Source organism: Terrapene carolina, unplaced genomic scaffold (assembly GCF_002925995.2).
Source record: "Terrapene carolina triunguis isolate 2854851 unplaced genomic scaffold, T_m_triunguis-2.0 Scaffold746, whole genome shotgun sequence".
NCBI lineage: Eukaryota > Metazoa > Chordata > Testudines > Emydidae > Terrapene > Terrapene triunguis.
This window is the reverse complement of record NW_020665097.1, coordinates 977,659-1,001,360: the sequence shown is the minus strand read 5'-3', so window position 1 is coordinate 1,001,360 and position 23,702 is coordinate 977,659. Positions and strand designations below refer to the sequence as shown.

Sequence of the window (23,702 nt, the reverse complement as noted above, 5' to 3'; positions counted from 1 at the left end):
GGATCAGGGTTGGGGCATGGGACAGGGTCAGGGGTGCAGGCTCTGGGCAGCACTTGCCTCAAGCAGCTCCCAGAAGCATCTGTCCCCCCTACGGCTCCTAGGCAGAGGCTCAGCCAGGCTGCTTTGCACGCTGCCCTGTCTGCAGACGCTGGCCCTGCAGCTCCCATTGGCCGCAGTTCCCAGCCAATGGGAGCAGCCGGGGCGGTGCTTGGGGTGGGGCAGTGTGCGGAGCCCTCTGGCTGCCTCTACACGTAGGAGCTGAAGGGAAAACATGCCGCTGCTTCCAGGAGCCACGCGGAGTGGGGCAAGCCCCAGACCCTGCTCCCCAGCGGGAGCTCGAGGGCCGGATTAAAACGTCTGGAGGGCTGGATGTGGCTCCTGGGCTGTAGTTGGCCCACCCCTGCCCTAAGGGCTGGGTGAGGGGACCCTTCACGGCTCTAGTGAGCACAAAGGGTCCCTTGAGGAGAGCCATGTATCAGTCTTTAAAGTATTGAGTACATGCTGTGAATCCCAATGGGAGGTCAGTGTGGGTTTTTTGTGTGGTGATTATATATGTTCCTGAGGGACTTGTACAGAGTCTGAAGCACTGAAAATGTGCAGCTGTAGGCTTGACTGGCAAGAGCCCAATGGAATCCTAAAAAGCCTAGGGAAAAGATTTCCGCAGATCCTCACTGTCAGTGTTTTGGACTTAGTGCTGCACTGGCATGCCAGGCATGGGCTCCTGATGGAGTCAGTGAGCCCTCTCCAGGTGTCTTGGCTCCAGGTGGAATGGCACTTGTTGCTAAAGGAAGTTCTTAGCAATCAAAGCCAGCTGGTAGGTCCTACCCCTGCTGGCTAGAAAAAGAGCATTTGAAGCAATTTTTTGTGTGTGTCTTGCTGAGGGTGAAACTGGACTAGGCAGGGGGAGTGGATTAATGGTTCTGTGGGCACTGTGTGTGAGAGCCAAGGCTGCAGGGACAGGAAGAGTTGAGACTTAAATAAGCACAAGGCATCTCTGTTTGTTGTGCGGTGGCTGTGTCCCCTCCTCCCCAACACTGTGGGGAGAGCCGAGCGTTCCTCAGTGCGAGTCCTCTCCAGAAAGCTCTGAAAGAGACACAAGCATGAAGATCAAATTCTTTGTGTTACTGACATGCTAGCGTGTGGTTGTTTGGTTTGGGTTTTTTCTCCTCCCCTTCTGTAGCTCTTGTAGAGTAGCTAGCACAAGTGTGTGTGTGGGGTGGGGGGGGGGCAGAGAATCGTAGGGAATCAAGCCCATCACATGGGGTATTCAGTTTGATTTCCTCACCTCCCCACATGCAGCGCTCACAGGACTCTTCTCTACATCATTCCCACAGATGCTTGGTCTCTGCTCATTCCTGGCTCTCAGCAGTGATGGAGACTTCATCTCCTACCATCTCTTCTAGGGCTCCTTTGCTCTCATGGTTAAGAACTTTTTATGTAAATGGCTCCAGGCTATTGCTCCTTGTATGGTAATAGCCTCTTAGGAGACGGCGAATAATTCCCTCTCTTCATTTATATTGTTACCTTGAAGGTATTTATAGACTGATGTCTCTCCTCTGGCCTTCTCTTTCTTTAACTACATAAATTTTGCTTCCTTGCTTCCTCTACTCATGCACCTTTATTCTCTAGCTTTCTGGTACATTTGCTCGCTGTCACTTGTGCTTTCTCTAGCCTTCTTTCTGGATCATGGAGTCTGGAGCTGTTCATGCTTATTTGAAACGTGGCCATATTGGGGGTTATGTAGGGCAGCCTTATCTCGTCTCCAGCTCATGTCTGTGATTTACCCCCTCCTACGTGCAATAATAACTTTGCCTTGCAGCACACCCTGAGAGATGGTGGCTGTGATTCTGGGAGATATGGTTGTCACTGCTTTTCCTTGAGTATAGCTCAGGCTCTGTTTAGACCCACTATGAAATGTTTTGTTCACTTCACCAGTGATTGAAGTTGGTTATACAGTAACTTCATCCCCAGGGTGACTGGATGGGTTGGGATCAATAATCATCTTGACTTCCATGTTGAAGTAGTCCTCATCATATTGTTTCCTGTGTCTGCACTCTGATCATCAAGGTGGTAAACCACCCAGAGACCCTTTATTGCAGGGTTCTCAAACTGGGGGTCGGGACCCCTCAGGGGGTCGTGAGGTTATTATATGGGGGGTCGCGAGCTGTCAACCTCCACTCCAACTCCACTTTGCCTCCAGCATTTATAATGGTGTTAAATATATAAAAGTGTTTTTAATTTATAAGGGCGGGGGGTTGCACTCGGAGGCTTGCTATGTGAAAGGGGTCACCAGTACAAAAGTTTGAGAACCACTACTTTATTGGGTCCATGCCCCACTATCCAGTGATGCTAGAATTGCTTTCTTACACCTGTGGCTAATTAGGATGATGAGTCTCACTGGGACAGATGCAAACCTAGCGGCAGCAACCTCTAGGCATGGCTAATGCAATGCATGGTAGCTATGAATTTAAGGAAAGATCTTGAAGCTCCCGCTGGGTCAACATGTAATGCCCATCCTGCTAAGTAACGCACGTTGACATGAGCCAATCATGCTGTGTCCCAGACACTACACTGGCTGTCTACTTAAAGAATTTTTTCACTTCAAGGTCCCAGAAACAAAGGCAAGGTTTTCATCTCGAGGCCAAAAGACCAAAAACATCAAGACACTTGATCACGGCCTTGGATAGACCAAGAGACTACCTACACTTGACCAGAGCTCGGAGAGCCGAGATACTAGAACAAGTTCAAGGTCCCAAAGCCCTCAATGGGCTGGAGCTGTCTCTGCAGTCAGGACCTACCATGAAGCTGTGGCCCTCAGGAACAGTAGAACTGTCAGCAGGACAGGTGTTGCTCATGGGAACCGGGGGACATGAGCATTCTCAGTTGCTGGCCCATAGCTAGGGAACTTCCCTTCCATGAGAGACTAGAACAGTCCTAAATTTCATCGCCTTCGGGGCAAAATCTTGTCTCCATTTGCTTCCCTACAATAAAGCCCACTTCCCAGGAAGAATAACTAGCTGAGCACTTCTCCTCTTTCTCCTCCCCCTGTCCCCAAACCCCTCAACATGCAGAGGGGTGGAGATGCGGGGGCGGGAAGAGACCCAAACTTGTGTGCATATAGGGTGTCTGTGGCTTGTGAGGCACACTCACAGTGTGAGTAGCAGTATAAATCCCTGGGGAGATGGTAAGGGGCTGTGCGAAGTCTTTAGCCTCTAGTTGGCTGGCTCAGGTGCATCCCAGGAGAGTGGTAACCGAAATCTGTTTCTTTTTGGCTTTCATGAAGTGAGTGGCTAGCTTCAGTTCAGATCCTGCTTAGGTAGGTGTCCATTTTTCAGAACTACAGCCTGGTTGGCCTCCTTGTTGGTGGCCTCAACAAGTTGCCATGTAGCAAACCTCTTACCCCTGGGGGTAGGCAGTGGGAGATACGTTGGCACTTTTGCTGCTGTACCTGCTTGGGGAGAAATAGTCTGTTAACGTAGTACCTTTCACCAGCATGAAATGCCATTTAAAAAATGTAACTGCAGCTATTAGTAGCCTCTGGTGATATAAAGGGAGAGTGTGTAGGCCATGAAAATACCTGAACCTTTCACAGAGGGTGGATACGTGTAATTATATGGGATATTGAAAGTTGTGTGTTTTTACCTTTTTAGGAGAGTTTGTGTTAGGTCAACACTAAACATGGAACTTGGAGACAGCAAATGCTCAGAGGATAACAGGCTGCTCTGTAGTAACAGGAAGCATAGTGCAAATGAAGAGCAACAATGTGTGATGGAAATGTGCAGCGTTAGCCTGTGAATGAGGAGAGATGCTGCATGGTAGGGACCAGTGGAATAATCCTGCCTTTCTGCGGAACAGCTCATGATACACACAGACTCAAGACCAATGTTTATGTACACATACATGTGCTGGCATGTCACTAAGGTCTATACGTCGCCAGTGGGTAGCTTCGGACATCTTGTATCTTTCCCCATTGACTCCTCCAGCAAGGAGGGGACCAAGGTGTCAGCAAGATACACTGCTCCCAAGGCACGGATATTCGACAATTTCCCAGTCTCTGTATTGGCCATTTGGCAGCTTCTTCCACCCTCTTGTTCTGAACTGCCCCTCTCACCTGTATAAGCTCGTTAGCCTTTCTCGTCCTTGTTCCATGCTAACCCTGTGGCCAGGGAGTGATGCAGAATCTTGCTAAGCAGGTCAGTCTCCTAAAGGGTCACGTGGTGCCTTGGACACTGTATTGTTCTTTCTGACTCCCCCAGCCCTCCTGCATCACCGTGAAATGCTCCTAGGCTCAACAAGCTCTTGGGGTAAAAGCTTAAACGCTCCAGCATGGTTCTAGAAAGCACTGTGCTGCCAGAGGTGTCGTGTTTACGTATGGAAATGTAAAACGAAGGTCCTGACCAATTGCCTCCTGGAATCCCATAGCACTAAGGGCAAGGACCCAGGTGTCCTGGTTAAATCCCAGTATGGGATGTAACTGGGTATCAATATTTTCACTTTACGGCTGAAACAGCTGCTGCTTTGCCCCACTTGAAGCCAGTCATGTAGTGACACTGTAAAGGTGTTGGGCTGAAAGGCACAGTAAGATTCTTTTGTTGTTACTCCAGGTCATGCCCTCGGGCCTAAAGAGAGCAGGTGTGACTAGGAAAGGCTCATCACTTTCTGCAATTGAGAAATCCTCATCACTTTCTTTTCCCTTTTTAGATTTTCTGGCTACAGCTGCCTGTGAATCCTATGAAGTCCTGATGTTTGTTTTTCCTGAGTGACACAACAGAATCTGCGAGGAATGGAGAAAGCTGTCTCTTCTTCTTCTTCATCAGAGCAGCAAAGAGCGCATCGGTGTGATGGAGGCAAAACCTTGTTAATGACACTGGAGCCAAACAAAGAAGATTTTTCTGCCCTTGGGTGCCCCCAAGGTGAACAGAGAATAGCTGCTTTTGTTAAAGATGCAAAAATGCCTCTGGAGAGTGCAGCTTTATCGGGGACATCAGTGGAAGGGGGGACTGATCTCAAGGAGGCTGCCTTCTATGCTTCCGACAACGTGGCAGCCATGAACAGAGATGGGAGAGGGAATTCGGGTGCTGATGACATGTGCAGCCGTAAGAAGGATCCCACTTTTTTCTTGCCTCTAGCCCGCCAGGAGCCAGACGTTGGTTTGGAAGCACACAACGTGGCAGGTAAGTTCCACACCCTAAATCTATAGGTGGGACTCAAATACCATTGGCTAATGGCAAATCAGAGCCTCTTTCCTGGTGAACAGAAGGGAGGTCAAAAGCCTAGACTGCTGCAGAGTTTAATTTTCATTTAAAAATATACCTGGCATTTGTGGTGGTGCTGGAAACCTTCTAAATGGGACAGCAGAGCAGCGAGTCTTCCTGAGTCTGCAGACTGCTTAGGCGCCCCGCTTCTGCTCATTTGCAGAGTGAGTTAAGGAGACACTGCTTAGTGCAACTGCTTCTATTCAGGACCCTGCAGGCTGCTTGAAACTGATTAGAATCCCTGCCAGTTTTCCTTTGCTGCTGCTCTGAGCAGTGAGAAAGGCAGACACTGGAGATGTTCGCAGGAGAGGAGGGTGGAGTCTGTCAGGAAGCTGTGGGCGAAGTCAAGAGACACTTCCAGCAACCAGAGGATGGGATGGCGGGGGGAGGCATTCACATTTATTAGGTATCTACAAGCCAGAGGCACCTAGAAAAGAAGCAAAGTCCCATGAACAGCATCCTTTTCCTTCCCTACACCTGCAGCCTTTCCCAGCATCTAATGGTAGTGGGGGGGGGGGGGGAAGTGTATCTGGGCGTCTCACCTGCACCAGGCTGGGGCTGTTGGGAGGGACCCCCTCATCTTTTGTTTTGGCCTCTGGCTAGCAGATGGGTTTTTTTGAGCCTTCTTGGTAGTGGACTCTCCCTGGTGATCATCCCGCCTGCCGTGGCCAGCCATGCAACCTCTGCCGTGGCCAGCCATGCAACCTCTGCCTTGGCATGCAGCTCCTCGTAGCACTCAGTTGATGAAAGCTCCTGTGCACTGGGCCTTTCACAGCTGTTTCCCCTCCTCCTCCCACATCTCTCCTGGCTTCACTTTCTCAAAGGTCCAGGAATTAGTGGTGTTCCACATGGAGATCTCCTGTTTGAAGCTAAGCTGTGGATATGAGTGCAGCACTGGGCTTCCTTCCTAGGTGAATAGCTCCAAGAGCTTTCCACTTTTGATACTGAGAGTTTTGGAGCTGGAGGGAGTGTGATGACGACACAGCCATGCTGAACAGTTCCTGTTCTAGTTTGTTTGAGCTTATACATTTGTTGGGGCAACCAGAAGAGAATCCAGAAGAGAAACCTCAGCCTGAACCAATCTACACGGGAGGTCCACTTCCTAGACACCACGGTACAAATAAGTGATGGTCACGTTAACACCACCCTATACCAAAAACCCACCGACTGCTATGCCTACCTTGAGTTAATTGGTAATTTAGCAACATGGTAATGATCTTCAAGTTCAGCACCACAGACAGGGATGTAAAATTCAGTGGCAGTAGTGAACTGATAGCTCTTGGGAGTTCTGCTTGCCACAGTCAAAACTACCTGCTCAATTCATGAATCTTAGACTTGTCAGATCCATTAAATGGTGCTGGTCAGATGCTGAAACGCCAGTGGCACTTGGTAATTTAGTGACCTGTATGTAAACTGTGTAAAAAATGTTACTGTTTTCTTGCAACATACCCAGAGGATTACTATGCTATCTTAAAGTGCAGTGTCTCTATGTATAAAACACGTACTAACAATCCTGCATTGAAACAACAAGGAGTCCGGTGGCACTTTAAAGACTAACAGACTTATTTGGGCATAAGCTTTTGTGGGTAAGCTTCTTCAGATGTATGGAGTGAAATTTACAGATGCAGGCATTATATAATGACACATGAATCCTGCATTGGGAGACCTAATTAGGCCCTTTGTACATCTGTGGATTGCAATACCTCCCACTTGTTCTCCTTGTACCAGTCCAGAGCTGTGGGGATAGACTCCTCTGCCAGCAGGTGGAAATAGGAACCCTGGAGAACTTGGAGTGATTTCTTCCTTTGCTAAGTGGAGTTCATAGGCACAAAATATTCTGTTGGTTACAGTCTCCTTGTTGCTGTGAAAAGCTGTACCTCCCAGGAACCTATGGCTTGCCAGTTATCTTTTTGGGCTCTGTGTGATGCCCTCCTGCTATTGCCTCTCCTATTGCATGTTTCTATACTAAGAACTAGGGAGAGAACCCAAGGCCTGTGAAAGTGAGGGATCGTTGTCCGGGATGGGTTGTAGATCACTGATGATGTGTTGGAGAGGTTTTAGCTGAGGAGTGGCCAGTGGAGTTCTGTTGGTTTCTTTATTGGGCTTGTCTTGCAGCAGGAGGCTTCTGGGTACATGTCTGGCTCTGTTGATTTGTTTCCTTATTTCCTCGGGTGGGTATTGTAGTTTTGAGAATGCTTGGTGAAGATCTTGTAGGTGTTGATCTCTGTCTGAGGGGTTGGAGCAAATGCGGTTATATCTCAGTGCTTGTCTGTAGACGATGGATCGTGTGGTGTGTCCAGGAAGGAAGCTGGAGGCATGAAGGTAGGCATAGCGGTCGGTGGGTTTTTGGTATAGGGTGGTGTTAACGTGACCATCACTTATTTGTACCGCGGTGTCTAGGAAGTGGACCTACCGTGTAGATTGGTTCAGGCTGAGGTTCATGGTGGGGTGGAAACTGTTGAAATCGTGGTGGAATTCTTCCAGAGTCTCCTTCTCATGGGTCCAGATGATGATGTCATCAATGTAGCATAGGTAGAGAAGGGGCATGAGTGGACGAGAGCTGAGGAAGCATTGTTCCAGGTCAGCCATAAAAATGTTGGCATATTGTGGGGTCATGCAGGTGCCCATAGCGGTGCCACTGGTCTGGAGATGTATATTGTCACCAAATTTGAAATAATTGTGTGTGAGGATAAAGTCACAGAGCTCAGCAACCAGTTGTGCTGTGGCATCATCAGGGATACTGTTCCTGACAGCTTGTATTCCATCTGTGTGTGGGATGTTTGTGTAGAGAGCCTCTACATCCATGGTGGCTAGGATGGTGTTTTCTGGGAGGTCACCAATGCATTGTAGTTTTCTCAGGAAATCTGTGGTGTCACGGAGATAGCTGGGAGTGCTGGTGGCGTAGGGTCTGAGTAGCGAGTCCACATATCTGGACAGTGCTTCAGTGAGAGTGCCGATTCCAGAGATGATGGGGTGTCCAGGGTTTCCAGGTTTGTGGATCTTGGGTAGTAGATAGAATAACCCCGGTCAGGGCTCTAAGGGTATGTTGAATTGTTCCTGTGTTAGTGTAGGGAGTGTCCTGAGTAGATGGTGCAGTTTCTTAGTATATTCCTCAGTAGGATCTGAGGAAAATGGCCAGTAGAATTTGGTATTGGAGAGTTGTCTGGCAGCCTCCTTTTGGTAGTCAGACCTGTTCATGATGACAATAGCACCTCCTTTATCAGCCTCTTTGATTATAATGTCAGGGTTGTTTCTGAGGCTGTGAATGGCATTGCGTTCTGCACAACTTAGGTTATGAGGCAAGCGATGTTGTTTTTCCAGAATTTCTGCCTGTGCACGTCGGCGGAAGCATTCTATGTATAGGTCCAAACTGTCATTTCTACCCTCAGGAGGAGTCCATGTGGAGTTCTTCTTCTTGTGCTGTTGGTGGGCGGGTATCTGTGTATCAGTGCACTGTTCAGTGTTATCTTGAAAGTATTCTTTGAGTTGGAGACGGCGAAAGTAGGCTTCCAGATCACCGCAGAACTGTATCATATTTGTGGGGGTGGTGGGGCAAAAAGAGAGTCCCCGAGATAGGACAGACTCTTCTGCCAGGTTGAGTGTGTAGCTGGATAAATTGACAATATTGCTGGGTGAGTTAGGGGTACCACTGTTGTGGCCCCATGTGGCAGGTAGGATTTTAGACAACTTACGGTCCTTTCTCCTTTGTAGAGAGATGAAGTGTGTAATGTAGATCTCCTGTCTTATTTTAGTAAAGTCCATTTGTGTGGAGGGTTGGTTATTTATGAAAGTCTCCAGGTTGGAGAGCTCTTTTTTGATGTTTTCCTGTTTGCTGTATAGGATGCTGATCAGGTGGTTCCTCAGTTTCTTTGATAGTGTATGGCATAATCTCTCACTGTGGTCTGTGTAGTATGTAGATATTTGGCGATAGGAACCACTGAGGGCACATAACTTACCAGGTCGACCTTGGTCCCCAGGGGTGTTGTGGAGTTAACACCGGGGAGTTGTACTGATTCATGCTGTGCACCCTCTGCACTCTGGCTGGCTGCAGCCAGCTCCTCTGACCTGATAGACTGATGCCCTCAGAAATCCCCATCCAGACATGGCCACCTGAACTCCTGTCACCCCAAGTTTTCCCTGCTGCTGGCTCTGATCCCAGAAAGCTCAGCCCACTTCCTCCCCTGGTGAAGAATTCCTTTTAATATCTGGAATTGGGTGGGGCAGGGTCTGGAGTGGAGGTGGCTGTGTACTGGCTGGGGACAGGGAGTTGAGGGCAATAGCCTGTTGGGGGGAAGGGATTTGCATAATCTGGGGTAAAAATTTGCTGGAAAACTGCATAGTTGTGGGTCAATCATTGTTCAGCATCCCTACCTTCTGATTAGCTTAGGCAGTGCAATCCTTCCCTATATCCTAGATGGTTTGTGGGGCTCCGTTAGTGTCCGTAAAGTGCTCTGAGACCTTTGGAAGGAGCTAGGGAAGAGTAAAACATGTACACTTTGCTTTGTTGTAGGGTTGCTCGTAAATGAGGTTAAGATTTTTGTCAGTTATTTTTAGTAAAAGTCAGGACAGGTCACAGGCAATAAACAAAAATTCCCAGAAGCCTGTGACCTATCTGTGACTTTTACTAAAAATAATAGTTACAAAATGGGGCTGATGGGGAGATGAGAGCCTGAGCCCTGCTGCAGGAGGGGAGGAGGATCCTGCCTGTGGCGGCTGAGAGCTCCAGGGTTCTCCCTGCCACCTGCAGCAGCTGGGAGCTCTGGGGTCCCCACCAGCTGACAGCTCTAGCCCCACCACTCTGGGGCTGAAGCGGAAAATATCATGGAGGTCTCTGGAAGTCATGGAATCCATGACCTCCGTGACATAATCTTAGCCTTACTTATAACTGCTGGCACTGGCTTTTATTTCAGAAAAGCATGAACCATGTATTTGGAGAAGGGTATGTGTGACATATAAGGAATGTATTATTATTATTGCAAACCTGGTGCTGGAGGAGAGGGGAAAGTGCAAGGTGTCAGATTAGGGGCCTCCTGACCGTGTCTAACCAACCCAAGAACTGCCACCCACTTGGAACAAATAGCATTAAACATGAAGGCTCTCAGCACCTGATAGGTCTCAAAATGTAATTGTAAATGAGGAATAATCATTGATATTTCTAGTGGTGTCCTGCAGGGATCGGTTACACTGCTCTAAAGCCAAAATGCTTCTGAAATAAATGTAGTAAAACTTTACTAATTCTGGGTCACTGAGAACGAAAATGATGCTTAAAATTGTTGATTGGCTCTAGTTTTCAAGATATGCTATTGGGTCAGTATATACGACCCTTGACTTGGGAATGGCGGAGGATAAGTAAGTTATAAAGGGAAGGGATCTCAATTTAAACCAGAAATGACTAAAATACATCTTTGACTGGATCTATGAATAACTCTGACTGGGTTTGGACAGTAGTTGCTTTTTAGGCAAAACAATGAATGATGCAATCTGAAGCTGGTATTGCGTCATACATGATATGAATTGCATCATGTTATTCCTAGAAGTCATGGATGATGCAATCATAACGAAGCTTACATCACTCTGCTGAACAAATTGCCCTATATCAGCTCTAGAAATCATACAGTGTCGTGCTCTCTTATTTGTCAGTGTTTGATTTTGCAAAGGGACACATTTCTGTTTAGCCAAAGTGAGCAGAGATGCCTCGTACCTGTGTGAACAGTGCAGATAACTTCTGCTATGTTTGTGGTGAAGTGACTTTTGCATCACAAAAGCGCAGTATAACCACTATGGTTAAGAAAGCCTATCACCTTTATTTTGGCTGCAAAATTGGAGATCAGGACAAGAGGTGGGCCCCACACATATGCTGCAACACTTGTGCAACAAATCTTCGCCAGTAGTTGAACAGGAAAAGGAAATCTATGCCTTTTGCAGTGCCAATGATTTGGAGAGAGCCAACAGATCATACCAGCAATTGTTACTTCTGCATGGTGCCTCCAGTTGGGAAAGGTGTGTCAAAGAAGAAAAAGTGGACTGTGCATTATCCAAACATTCCATCAGCTATACGCCCAGTACCCCACGGAGAAGAACTGCCGGTTCCTGATGCTCCAGAATCATTCTCACTTGAGTCAGACGAGGAAGAGGATGAAACTTCTGGTCCTGAACCATCAATGTCACAGGACCCACATTTTCTCCCATCCTCCTCCTCTGAACCACACCTCATAACACAAGGTGAACTGAATGACCTTGTCAGGGATTTGGAACTACCCAAGAGTAAGGCAGAGCTGTTGGGCTCCAGACTACAGCAGTGGAATCTCCTGGCAGGTGATGTTAGGGTTTCCATGTTCCGTGACCGTCAAAAGGATCTTGTCCCATTCTTCTTCATGGAAGGTGATCTTGTAGCCTGCAACAACATCGATGGTGTGATGGCAGCCCTCAACATCGTTCACGATCCAGATGAGTGGAGACTGTTCATTGATTCATCGAAGACGAGTCTTAAAGCTGTTTTACTGCATAATGGCAATGTTTTGCCATCAATTCCAGTTGGTCATGCAGTCCATATGAAGGAAACCTATGACAACATGAAACAACTTTTGAGGTGCATAAACTGTGACCAACATCAGTGGCAGCTTTGTGGCGATTTGAAGGTTGTTGCTCTCTTCCTTGGTCTGCAGACTGGATATACAAAGTACTGCTGTTTTCTCTGCGAATGGGATAGTCGTGCAAGAGATTCCCACTACATCAAGAAAGATTGGCCACTCCGACAGTCATTGGAGCCTGGGAGGAAAAGTGTTCAGCATCCACCACTTGTTGAATCAAGGAAGATTTTGTTACCACCCTTACACATCAAGCTGGGTCGGATGAAGAACTTTGTCAAGGCCATTGACAAAACACAAGCAGCTTTCAAGTACCTCCATGGAAAATTTCCAAGGTTAAGTGAAGCTAAGATAAAGGAAGGTGTCTCTGTTGGTCCTCACATTCATGAACTTCTTCGAGATGATGCATTTGACCATGCACTGCGTGGCAAGGAAAAGACGGCATGGAAAGCCTTCCAGTTAGTGGCAATAAATTTTCTCGGAAACAACAAGGCAGACAACTACAGGTTGTTGGTGGAAAACCTCCTCAAGGCATACAAAAGCCTTGGTTGCAACATGTCACTAAAGATACATTTTTTGCACTCTCATCTAGATTTTTTTCCACCGAACTGCGGAGCAGTGAGCGACGAGCACGGCGAGTGATTTCACCAGGACATTGCAACAATGGAGAAGCGCTATCAGGGCAAATGGAGCCCATCAATGCTTGCAGACTATTGCTGGACAGTGACAAGAGATGCTCCATTTAATGAATACAAGAGACAAGCCAAGAAGTGCCGAGTAGACACTGAATAGGACTAAACTATGTACATCATATTTTTTTGCCTTTTGTTTCATAATAAATTTTAGTTCTATAACCCTTTTGCTGATTTTTAAAGTGTTACATAAACAGGACAGGTGAAATATTATCATGTAAAGCAACCATAAACACATGAAAAGACCTAGGTTTACAATTTATGATTAAAACTCTACTATCTACACAATATACATAGACATCAAATGTAAAAACTTAAATATCTTAGAAACAGTAGCCAATCAGTTGTTTTAATTGTCATATTTGAATTCAGCACATCAAAATACATAATAAATAGCACATTTTATCTCTGAAGCAGACGACTTCTCAAAAATTGTAGACCAGTGTTATTGGCCCTACACTATTTAACTTTTTTCATCATCATCATCATCTCCATCCTCCACTACTACTACCTGGAAGAAAACATGAAATCATCACTGGTAAAGTTTGCAGATGACAAATATTGGGGGAGAAATAGGGAACAGGTGACGATTCAGAGTGATCTAGTCACTTTGCTTTCACCCAGTTTACAAACGGTATGCATTTTAATATGGCTAAATGTAAATGTCTGATCTAGGAACAAAGACTGTAGGCCAGACTCACAGGATAGGGGACTCTATCCTGGGAAGCAGGGGCTCTGAAAAAGATTTGGGGGTTGTGGTGGATAATCAGCTAAATGTAAGCTACAAATGTGCTGCTGTGGCCAAAAGAGCTAATGCAATTCTGGGATGCACAAACAGGGGGGACTCTCAAGTAGGCGTATAGAGGTTATTTTACCTCTGTATGTGTGTCCAATTCTGGGGTCCACAATTCAATATATTAGTGTCCATCTTGGAGAGGATTCAGAGAAGAGCCATGAAAATGGTTAAAGAATTAGAAAATCTGCCTTCTAATGGGAGTCTCAAGGAGTTCTATCTGTTTAGCTTAACAAGGAGGTGAAGGGGTGACTTGATGCCAGTCTAAAAGTATCTGCATGGGGAACAAATATTTAATAACGGGCTCTTCAGTCTAGCAGAGCAAAGTATAACATGATCCAATGGCAAGAGAGTCCTAGGGTAGTCTCCTTGATTTTTCACTATGAAGCCTGTCCAATAGGAGCAGATCTAATTTTAGCAAACCTAGGGTTGGGGGAGAAAACACACTCCATTAGGGTGACCAGATGTCCTGGTTTTATAGGGACAGTCCCGATTTTTGGGTCTTTTTCTTATATAGGCTCCTATTACCCCCCACCCCCGTCCCGATTTTTCACGTTTGCTGTCTGGTCACCCTACACTCCATCCCAATGTTTCTAGCTCAACAAGTTGAAGCTGGACAAATTCAGACTGGAAATAAGGCATACATTTTCAACAGTGAGAGTAATTAACTACTGGAACAATTTACCAAGGGTCAAGGTGGATTCTCCCTCATTGGCAATTTTTAAATCAGGATTGGATGGTTTTTCTAAAAGACCTGCTCTAGGAATTGTTTGGAGGAAGTTTCCCTGGCCTGTGTTGTACAGAAGGTCAGACTGGTCTTTTCTGGCCTTGAAATCTATCAAAACCTTTTGGGATTGATCCCCAACTCCTGTTGCCTTCAGTGGGAGTTGCAGGTGATCAGCACTTTGCAGCATCAGTCCAGTGTTCCTGTTTCCTAGACAGTTCGTTTTGGTTGAGCTGGAAACCTCAGGAGTGGGGAGTGTGTGTGTTTGGGACTCTTCTGCTCCCCCACCCCTGGGTTTGTTAAAACTAGATCTTCTCCTGTTGTCCAGAACTCATGGTGAAGACCAAGTAGACTACCAGGACTCTCCTGCCTAACGAGGGTAGGTTATTTGCATTATTAACGACCTCAGTGAATAGGTAGCTTGGTGCACAGTTTAAAAAGCTGTAGTATTTATTGAATCTCTGGCTTCAGTTATGGCTGTCTGTTAAAGCTTATTTTCCATGATGGTGTTTGTCTTACCAGCATAACACTTGTTGCATTAGAACCTTATCTGTTGGAGCAGACAGTGCACCACATGAATAAGAGCTGGCATCTGCAACTATGCACCTTTGGGAGGGTGTGGTGGATTTGCTGAGCCCCCAATGATTTCCATGCTTGAAATTCTGTTAGCTGTTTGGGGGAGAGGGATAAAGAAAAACATCCTTTAAAATGTCTCTCATTACTGATGCATCATCTCTAGTAATTTCCAAGGCAGCTTTTACCGTGTTCATCACCTAATGTGTTAAAGGCCAAAGGTGGAATCCAACATACTGTCATCCAAAGACTATCACTTCAGGGAACTGAATTGGCAAATTACTGGCATAAGCCTGAATGATTGTTTACATTTACATAATGTGTCTTACCCCAAGTGCTTTACAAACTTGGGGTCTAATCCATGAGATTACTTACGTGAGTAAGGGTGGCAGAATCATCCCTTTATGTATTGAGATTGTCTTTGACTGCCAGTGAAATGTAAAAGTCCAAGGCTTAAATGTACACATCAGCACTACACATCTGTTTAGGACAGGAAGTGAAGAGGAATGCCGTATCCAAATGAAAGAGCAAGGGCAATTTTATGAGGCAAAAATGTTATGAGGATTTTGCCTGGGGATACCATGGGTAACATTCCTTCACTAACAAAAAGGGCCATGCGGTTTCTAATGAGTACAATTGGTCAGGTCCCTGCATCCTGCTGAGTCACCCACGCTAGTTCCTTGTTCTTTTGGGGGTCTCCCATCCAAGTATTGGCCATGCCCAGCCCTGCTGTGTTTGGGAGCCTACAGGATTGTAACAGGAGGTGGCGTGGCTGCAGGTCATCCTATCCTATCCCCTAGAACTGGAAGGGACCTTGAAAGGTCATCGAGTCCAGCCTCCTGCCTTCACTAGCAGGACCAAGTGCTGATTTTGCCCCAGACTTTTAGGTGGCCCCCTCAAGGATTGAACTCACAACCCTGGGTTTAGCAGGCCAATGCTCAAACCACTGAGCTATCCCTCTCCCCCAGGTCATGACAGATGAGACTGGTCACAACATAGATCAGATAGGATAAACACATTTCAATGGGCTGGCCCTGACCATTTCCATGCAAAGGTTTTGAAAGCCATAGAAGAAGAAATGGTGGGCTCGTTAGCAATAATTTGCAATAAATCACTAACCCAGGGGACTTGCCAGAAGGATGGAGAACAGCAGTGAGCTGAGCCTTCGAGAGGAGCCATTGGGGAACAAAGGAAGCATTAGCTGAGTTTCTATGATCATGAGGAAGCTTTAAACATTTAAATGATGACAGTTTGATGGCTTGGAGGATGCAGGGCTAGATAATTCCAATCAAACCGATTACATCCTTTGATAAAGCCACAAGGAATTGTGGCAGCTTGGTGCTCTAAAGGGGACTGGGAAAGAAGTCACCAGGGCCTGGTCTAAACACAATAGTTAAACCTGTAATGTGATTGTGTGTGTGTGTGTGTGTTTTTTAACAGTTTAGTTAAACTGCTGTCAGGTGGGTATGGACAGTCTAAACTGATATAAGCATATCCACATGTGTTTACACCACATTGGTTTACATTGTTTAATTAAACCAGGATAAATTTGTATGTAGCCAAGCCCTAGGGCTCTGTGGCTAGGATGGAAGGAAAGCATTGTCTCCCCTTCGTGCAGTGGCACACACAAAAGCATGGACCATCTCTCTTCACCCAGTGGGTTAGTGGGCTGTGTCTGGTTAGAGTGAAGGATTCTGTGAAGTCAGCTGGGCTGAGATTGGAGTGTGCGGTTGGAGTGAAACCCTTCTCTTAACCTCGTCCTGGCTTGAAAAATCCCACATTTAATAGCAATGGGAAACTTAATGTGTGTAATATTTCTAGATATTTCTTTGATCCAGTTCCACAAGAGTATCTGCTGGTTATCGGAAAGACATCATCTGTCTTGCAGCAGGACACAGCTGTCTCATGAACTGCTCAGAGTAACTAGGAGTACTGCTGTGCCATGTTGGGATGAGATTCTCTAGGCGCTCTGGGCCAGGGATCTGGAGGAACTGGTAAAATAACCCAAACTGCCTATTCCCAATTTGGGGGGATGGAGGAGCATGAAATGGCACACGGATTAGGGAAGTTTAAAGAAGTGTTTAAGGGTCGGCATGAAATGGAACGTGGTTAAATCCAGATTATGTGCTGGGGACAAGGAATGATTGGAAACAAAGCTGGAGGAATACAGCTTTCTAATGAGCAATGTAGAGCAGGAACCAGGTGGAGAGTAGAGAAATCAGATGAGTATGTGGTGATCTCTTGGAAAAGCCCCAAATTACCAGTTATGTGCACACAATGCCTTTATAGTACAGTACATTTAACTAGTTAGATTGTAGGCAAAAGGATTATCTGTTTTTATTTGTACAGCGTCTAGCACAATGGGACCCTGGACAGCAACTAGGGTTCCTAGGCATGATGATAATGATAATCTGATCAGTATAGCTCAAGCGGTACAAGAGGTTTTATTAGTATAACTGTTCCCATAGGAGGAGGGTAATAAGCTATGTGGTATAAGGCACTTTTATACCAGCCTAAGTATTCACATTAGGGGTTGTATTGGTATACCACTGGTTTATAAGAAAAAGAAGGATCACACCTCTAAACAACATAGTTATACTGGTACAAAACCTTTGTGTAGGCCTCCTGTGTGCTGCCTTGGGACATGCACGTGCGAGACATTCCCTCTTCACTAGTAAAGCTGCAGTCAGGGTCCAGTGTCCACATCTGGGTTCCTCACTAGGTACAACGGACCTTGGTGGAGCAGAGAGAGTGCCCAAAGGAGGTTGAATGGTTCACAAAGGCACATCTTGTAACTGCCCAGAAGGAACTGGATATCATAACTAGTAGAGTACTGGGAAAGGAAAATGCTCCATAGAGGCAATGAGTAGTATTGAACTCTTCTAGTGCCTTTTTAATAAATACAATCAAATGCAGTGTCACATCTGTGTTAAATGCTTCAACAGACTCCATTTTTGGGAGATACAGCAGTTGTATTTTCCATAGTCAAGGCACTATAATACTGAAAAGATTTTCAGGCCTGGATTTTGTTTAATTTCAGTTATTGGCCTCTAATCACCTCCCATCACACCATTACCTAAGGGCCAGATCTGGGGAGGTGTGAAGGTCCACCCACATCAATGAGAACTGAGGGTGCTTGGCAACTGGCAGGATCTAGCCCTGATGGATAAAATTTGTGGCACAACCTGGTCCAGTCCCCCTTTCTGAATGGTTACCAGTTTGTTGTGATGGGGTCCCACATGCTGCTCAGCACCCTAGGTCTGGGCAGTGTCTAGTCTTTGATCTTAGCTCTGGTTCTGTCTTGCACCCTTCTGGGTCTGACACCCTTCTTGGGCAGTCTGGCTGCATGGACCCCAGAACCAGCCCTCTCAAGCCCCCAGTTACTTAGACACGTTCCCCCAGAGTCTACCTGGCTGAGAAAGTTCTGGTTTCCTAGTTATACCCTTCAGGGCAGTAAAGCAACGAACGGGCCTATGCTAAGGGATTTCCCATTCACACATGCTTTACTCTTGTCACTCCCCTGTGTTTTCTAAATCTATGGAAAAAAATTTCTGAGTGCAGCCCCCTCAGTCTGATCTTGCCCCCCCTTTTGAGAGTCCTGGTTTTGGCCTGAGCCAAAGGGGAGGCAAAGTTCTACCTGGCTGCACTCTCTCCAGCTGTGTCTTCTGTTTCTGGCAATGAAACTGCATAGTTGCTTAGAGAGCCTGTCTCTTTTAAAGCAGACTCTGACACCTGTTCTGCCCCTGCTCTTCTGCTGGGGAATTTCCATTCTCTAACCCCCGCACTGGCTTCTGGGCAGAGAGTTGTTCAAGTCAGTGGCCTGGCCATAGCAACCCCACCATTCTAGCAGGGGAGAGCTAGACAGTATTGATGACCCGTGGTTGCTCTGTGTCAACTTCCCAGACATAGTCTCTGCAGTAGGTGTCAGGCTTCTGCTCCAGAATGAATGTGCAAAGCCAAATCTTCATAGATGGTGCTCACAGAACAAAAATGGAGTTAACAGGTTGACCAGACATACCTTCGCAGCCTGTCACATAAAGAAAATGGCTCTTTCTAGTGAGGAAAGATGATGCAGTGGTTTGGGAGCTACTTTAAAACTTGAGAGAGCTGGGTTCAAGTCCCTGCTCTGTCAGACTTCCTGTGTGACCTTCAGTGAGTGACTTACTTTCCCTATCTGTGAAATGGGGATAATAGACCTGGTTTGGCTCATAGATGAGTGGTTGCGAGGATAAATGCAGCAAATAAAAATCTGAGGCGTTCAGATACTATCAGATAAGTGCCTGAGAGAGAGACTCTATAAGGTATTTGGTACCCGTGTTAAAGTATAAGTTGATAATGCCTTTCTGATCAGCATGAAACTGTATTGGTAGCATTTGGGTAATATGGGCTGATTACCTGAGTCTAGTTAAAAGCCTGGTCATATCTGTCATACGTTTGAAACAACCATAGTATGAAAAGGTGCTGTCCCTTTAACAGCAGTGTAGGCTGGGAATCCCACATTTTACAGAAGGGGAAACTGCGGCACAGAGCAATGAGGTGACTTGCCCAGGGTTAACCAGCCAGCCAGTGACTGAGTGCTTGAGCTTCTTCCTCTTCCTGGTGACAAACTGGGATTCAGCCTATGTTTGGACATTGAATCCTGGTAATTAAATCTTAGTCTCTGGGACCCAGATAACTTTGTGTCCAATAGTAGTTAACTTTAGGGATAATAAACCACTATTTAGCATCTCTGCCATATCCATTCTCTGTGCAATGAACTTCCACTTGCTTTAGTATGAAGATAGTTAAAAGTCAGTTTAGTAAGAGAAGCAGAACATTTATCAGTGGCTAATGTGTAACATGCAGGCCTCTTCCATTGGTTGGTGGTATAATCGTGTTATCAAAACTGCTCGCTAAAGAAACCAGATTTAATGAGCGTTCCTGTCCAGTTAACAACATTTCAGCCTGTTTGTGATTTAATTTAATCGGATTCCCAGCTAGCTACCCTTCAACAGCATGCTGGCAACTGGCTAGCACTAGAGTGTGTAGACTCAAGTGGTAATAACTGAATCATTTTAGCAGGGACGTAATGTAGCCCATATCTATGAAAAAGGAAATCCCACTCGTTACCATTCAAATGCACATAAGTTAAAGGACCCAAAACAGATTTGAAAGCACAGACTTGTAAATTCTCTGCCATAGGCAATTTCAGAAATTCCTGGGAGAGATCAGCACAAAACCAAGTCCATGCTGCTCCAGCCAATGCTGCAGACAAGTCAACAGAAGGTCATGGTCAGCTGTATCAAATACTGCTGTGAAAGGTCCAAAGAGCCAGAAATGAATGACGACCCCCAGCTGCAGCAATCCAAAGGTTGTGTTATGCTTTCCATAGAGCAGTCCAGAGCTATGATATGCATGGCTTGGCAAAGGAAGTGTGTGGCAATAGACTGGAATATCTCTCCCCTTCCTGGCCACCATGCACTGCAGAAGAGGGAAGTGACCGAGCAAATTCACTCCTCTTGCTTGGTGTCCCATGCCATTTGATCACATGTATCCTGGCCAGCCTCCTGTGGCTTCCAATAGATCCACTCAGCATGCTTGAAAGGACAAACCTTCAGCGAAGGTGCCAGGTCAGGCTAGGCACAGGTCAGGCCTTCTCCCAGTGGCTTGCCCTGCCCTACTGCAAAGTGCATCCCCGGGAGCCTGCATGTTATAGGCGATCCATGCCGAAGGTGCCGGGGCATTAGATGTTTTGCTCTGGTGAGAGCAGGGTACAGTTGTGGTTTCCAGGCAGTTTTCTCCTCTCCAGGTGAGATGGATCGCTCTGAGGATACATCGACGCTGCAAAAATAGACGTCCTGTGGCAGCGAGTTTTAGAGCATGTCAATTGACTCCAGGCTCATGAGATTCATGCGCAGGGCTAAAAATAGCAGTGCAGTTGTTGAGCTCAGATGGGAGCCCAGACTGAGACCCCCCCTTGCTGGGTTTCAGAACCGGGGCTCAAGCCCAAGCCTGAACATCTACACTGCCCTTTTTAGCCCCCTAGCGTGAGCCCTGCAAGCTCAAGTCAGTTTACCTGGGCTCTGACTTGCTACGACAGGTCTTGTTTTACAGTGTAGACATATGTTGAGTTACTGATCTAGGAAGGGGGCAGATATGTGGATCTGGGCTGGAAGAAGTTGAAAAGATTCTTGCTCTGTCAACTTGTTTGTGCAAAGTTGGCAGTCCTAGGTGTGGCAGGAGCACTGGGGATGGATAGTTGGGTTATCCTCTTCTCCTCCTCCTCCCTCCCCCCCCCACCTTCTCTTCCCCTGGCCACTGCTCACAGCAACCTCTTTGGACAATATGAATGGCATTGGCAAATTCCATCCAGAAGTCCTTGGCAAGAAAAATGGTGGCTGCAACATGGACCTTTTTTTGCAGTGGGGAGGTGGCTGGGGGGCACTGTGGGGAGGAAAAGTTAAAACAGTGGGGGGTGGAGAATGGAAGAATGCGGTGGAATATTGTGCTGCATGCTGCCCTGTGAGAGTGCTAACAAATGGATGATTCAGTAGGTGACTGCACATGCTTGATGAACCATGATCTGGCTCTTTACTGTATTAGGCTCAGTGCAGATCCTATGAATGGGCTTGTTGCCATAGGAGTGCTATGCAGGTCTCTGTTAAGCTGCTGCTGCTTGGCTCTGACTCTGAGCAGCACAAGCAGGGAATCCTGGAATGAAGGTTGGTTGTCAGGCTGCCACTGAGGGAATTCCTGGCCCTCTGAACCCAGACATGGCATAGCACTTGCTCTCGGGTATATGGGGAGTTCCTAAGTGATCGGTGACCCTTTGTGGCTGCAATGTCAATATTTTACATGGAAAGTAATCTGTATAAGATCCTGGGTTTGCACAGTGCTGTGTGCTGCAAACAGTCCTACAAACGAGAATCCACAGGTCTCCATCAGGGACTGGGAACAAGAGAGAGGGCTGGAGTGTGGAACCAGGTCCGGTTAGATACCAGCTTTCAGCTCCTTGTTTTTTCTGCTCACTCATTTCACCTCCTGCCACATCCCTGAAAATGTCTCCAGTTTAACTAGTGGCATATCACACTTCTTGGGATGTTATTCAGGGTGCTCCACCCAGGACCACCCTGTGTCTGCTCTCTGCTGGAGGGGCCCATCTGAAGAGTAGTTTGAGAGGCCTAGAGCTTAAAAATGGCTTAGGGTGATGAACCCAGAGATTGAAAATAGTTCAAGCAACCTAGCCTCCCTGCCATGGATGAAGTTAGCTTTGCTATTATGGAGACTATTCTAATAACATTATGGGGGAGGGGGGGGGGGGGGGGGCGAGTTCCTATATTTAACCCTTTACCTCTCCCTCCTCTTCTCCCTGTGACACTGAGCTCTTGCTCATCTCCTCCCCCCTCCCCCCCCCCCAGCTCTTGCTTTTTCTTCATTTTTAGGTCCATTTCTCTCAAGAATACAAGATAGAATCACTAGCACAGTGAACCATAGACAGGTTCAGATGCGGTAGTTTCAGATATGGATCTGTAGAAGTTTGTCTCAAAACTGCTCTCCGCTGCTTTCTAACAGGCCGTGATAACTCTTCCCTATACATGGTGCTTCCATATCACCTCAAACATGTAGGGTATCTCCCCTGTATCAACAGGTGGAGACTGGGGCGGTTGATGCCATGGTCATGTCACACCCCCATGTATAAGCTCTTGGTCAGCTGATTCCCATTCTCAGTGGGTGACAGCACCCTATTTGCTTCAGGCTTGATCCTGGGATCCCCTCCCATTTGAATTTGCAATGAGAACTGGGACTGGCTGGGCAAAAAGGAGCCAGGGTGGGCATAGGAGGTGTGGAGAGGAGACTGATATTTGGACTGGGAACCACTGGATGAGGGGAAACAGGTTAGGGAGAGAAATGAAGGCCAGGGAGGAGATGCAAAAGAGATGGATTGGCTAGGCAAGGAACTACTGGGGAAAGGAGCTGAGATTTGGACAGGGAGCCAAAGTGGGAGACTAGAACTGCCTGGGCAAAGAGACTGGGACTGGGGTGAGAATTGTGAAGAGTGGAGACTGGGACTGGTTAGGCGAGGTGAATGGGACTGGGATGGAGAGCTGGGGGGTTGGGGAAGAGGCAAGACAGGAACATGAGATATGAAGGAGACCTCCTGGGTCATCAAGTGCAGCCACTGGACCCCAACATATCATAAACTTATCAAGCTTCATCTTAAAGCCACTTATGTTTCTTGCCCCCATGCTTCCTATTGGGGGGGCTGTTCCAGAACCTCCCTCCTCTGATGGTTAGAAACCCACTTCCCATTACCAGCCTCAGTTTACTCATAGCCAGTTTATCCCCTTTGTTCTCTAACAACATGGTCCTTTTGTTCGTACTTAACCCCCAATGTATTTAGAGAGAGCAGTGAGACCCTCCACTCAGCCTTTGTTTTGCCTTTTAGTTTCCTCTCATAAGATGGGCCCTCCATTCCCCTGGTCATCCTCTTAGCTCTTCTCTGAACCTGCCCAGTTTGCATTCATTTTTCCTGAACATGGCTGACCAGAATTGTACAGAGTATTCCAGATGAGGTCTTACCAGTGCCTTGTCCAATGGCATTATTAGTTCCTGGTCTCTACTGGAAATACCTCACCTGATGCATCATAGCATCACTTTTGCCTTTTTTGTGGCTGGATCACATTGGTGGCTTATAGTCGTCCCATGATCAACTAGTACATCCAGGTCATTCTCCTCCTCTGTCGTTTCCAGCTGATGAACCCCCAACTCATAGCAGAAATTCTTGTACTTAGTCCCTAAGTCCATGACCTTGCCCTTTGTACTATGAAATTTCATCCTATTTTTATTGCTCTAGTCATCAAGGTTGCCCAATTCTTCCAGTATAATATTCCTGATGTCTTTGTATTGCTGGTGCCTCCCGACTTGATCAGGAAATTTCATTAGCAAGCTCCTTTTGATGCGACGCTCCTTAATGGAAATATTAAAGAAGATCGGTCCCAAGACGAATCCTTGAATGCCATTAGTAACCGCTCTCCAGCCCAATAGTTCCTCTTTCAACACAACTTGTTGTCTTCACTACTTTAGACAGTTCTTTACTCA

General features: G+C 46.6%; 2 protein-coding genes across 6 annotated transcripts in view; both read left to right on the top strand.

Moving 5' to 3' along the window:
* The window catches only part of RASAL3 (RAS protein activator like 3), a 73,711-nt gene extending 68,985 nt beyond the window's left edge, over positions 1 to 4,726 (top strand). Inside the window, exon 10 of the mRNA XM_029913613.1 lies at positions 4,702 to 4,726. Within this exon, the coding sequence (XP_029769473.1) occupies positions 4,702 to 4,726 (25 nt within the window). The remainder of the gene's footprint in view (positions 1 to 4,701) is intronic.
* Positions 1 to 23,702, top strand: part of WIZ (WIZ zinc finger) — a 141,980-nt gene that overhangs the window by 11,146 nt on the left and 107,132 nt on the right. For 3 of the 5 annotated variants that reach the window (XM_024201954.2, XM_024201953.2, XM_024201951.2), the window contains exon 2: positions 4,702 to 5,174. In XM_024201954.2, the coding sequence (XP_024057722.2) occupies positions 4,784 to 5,174 (391 nt within the window). In that variant the 5' untranslated portion in view covers positions 4,702 to 4,783. Of the gene's footprint in view, positions 1 to 3,628; positions 3,816 to 4,701; positions 5,175 to 23,702 lie in introns of those variants that run through there. The other 2 variants (XM_024201952.3, XM_024201955.3) reach the window with 2 other exon arrangements.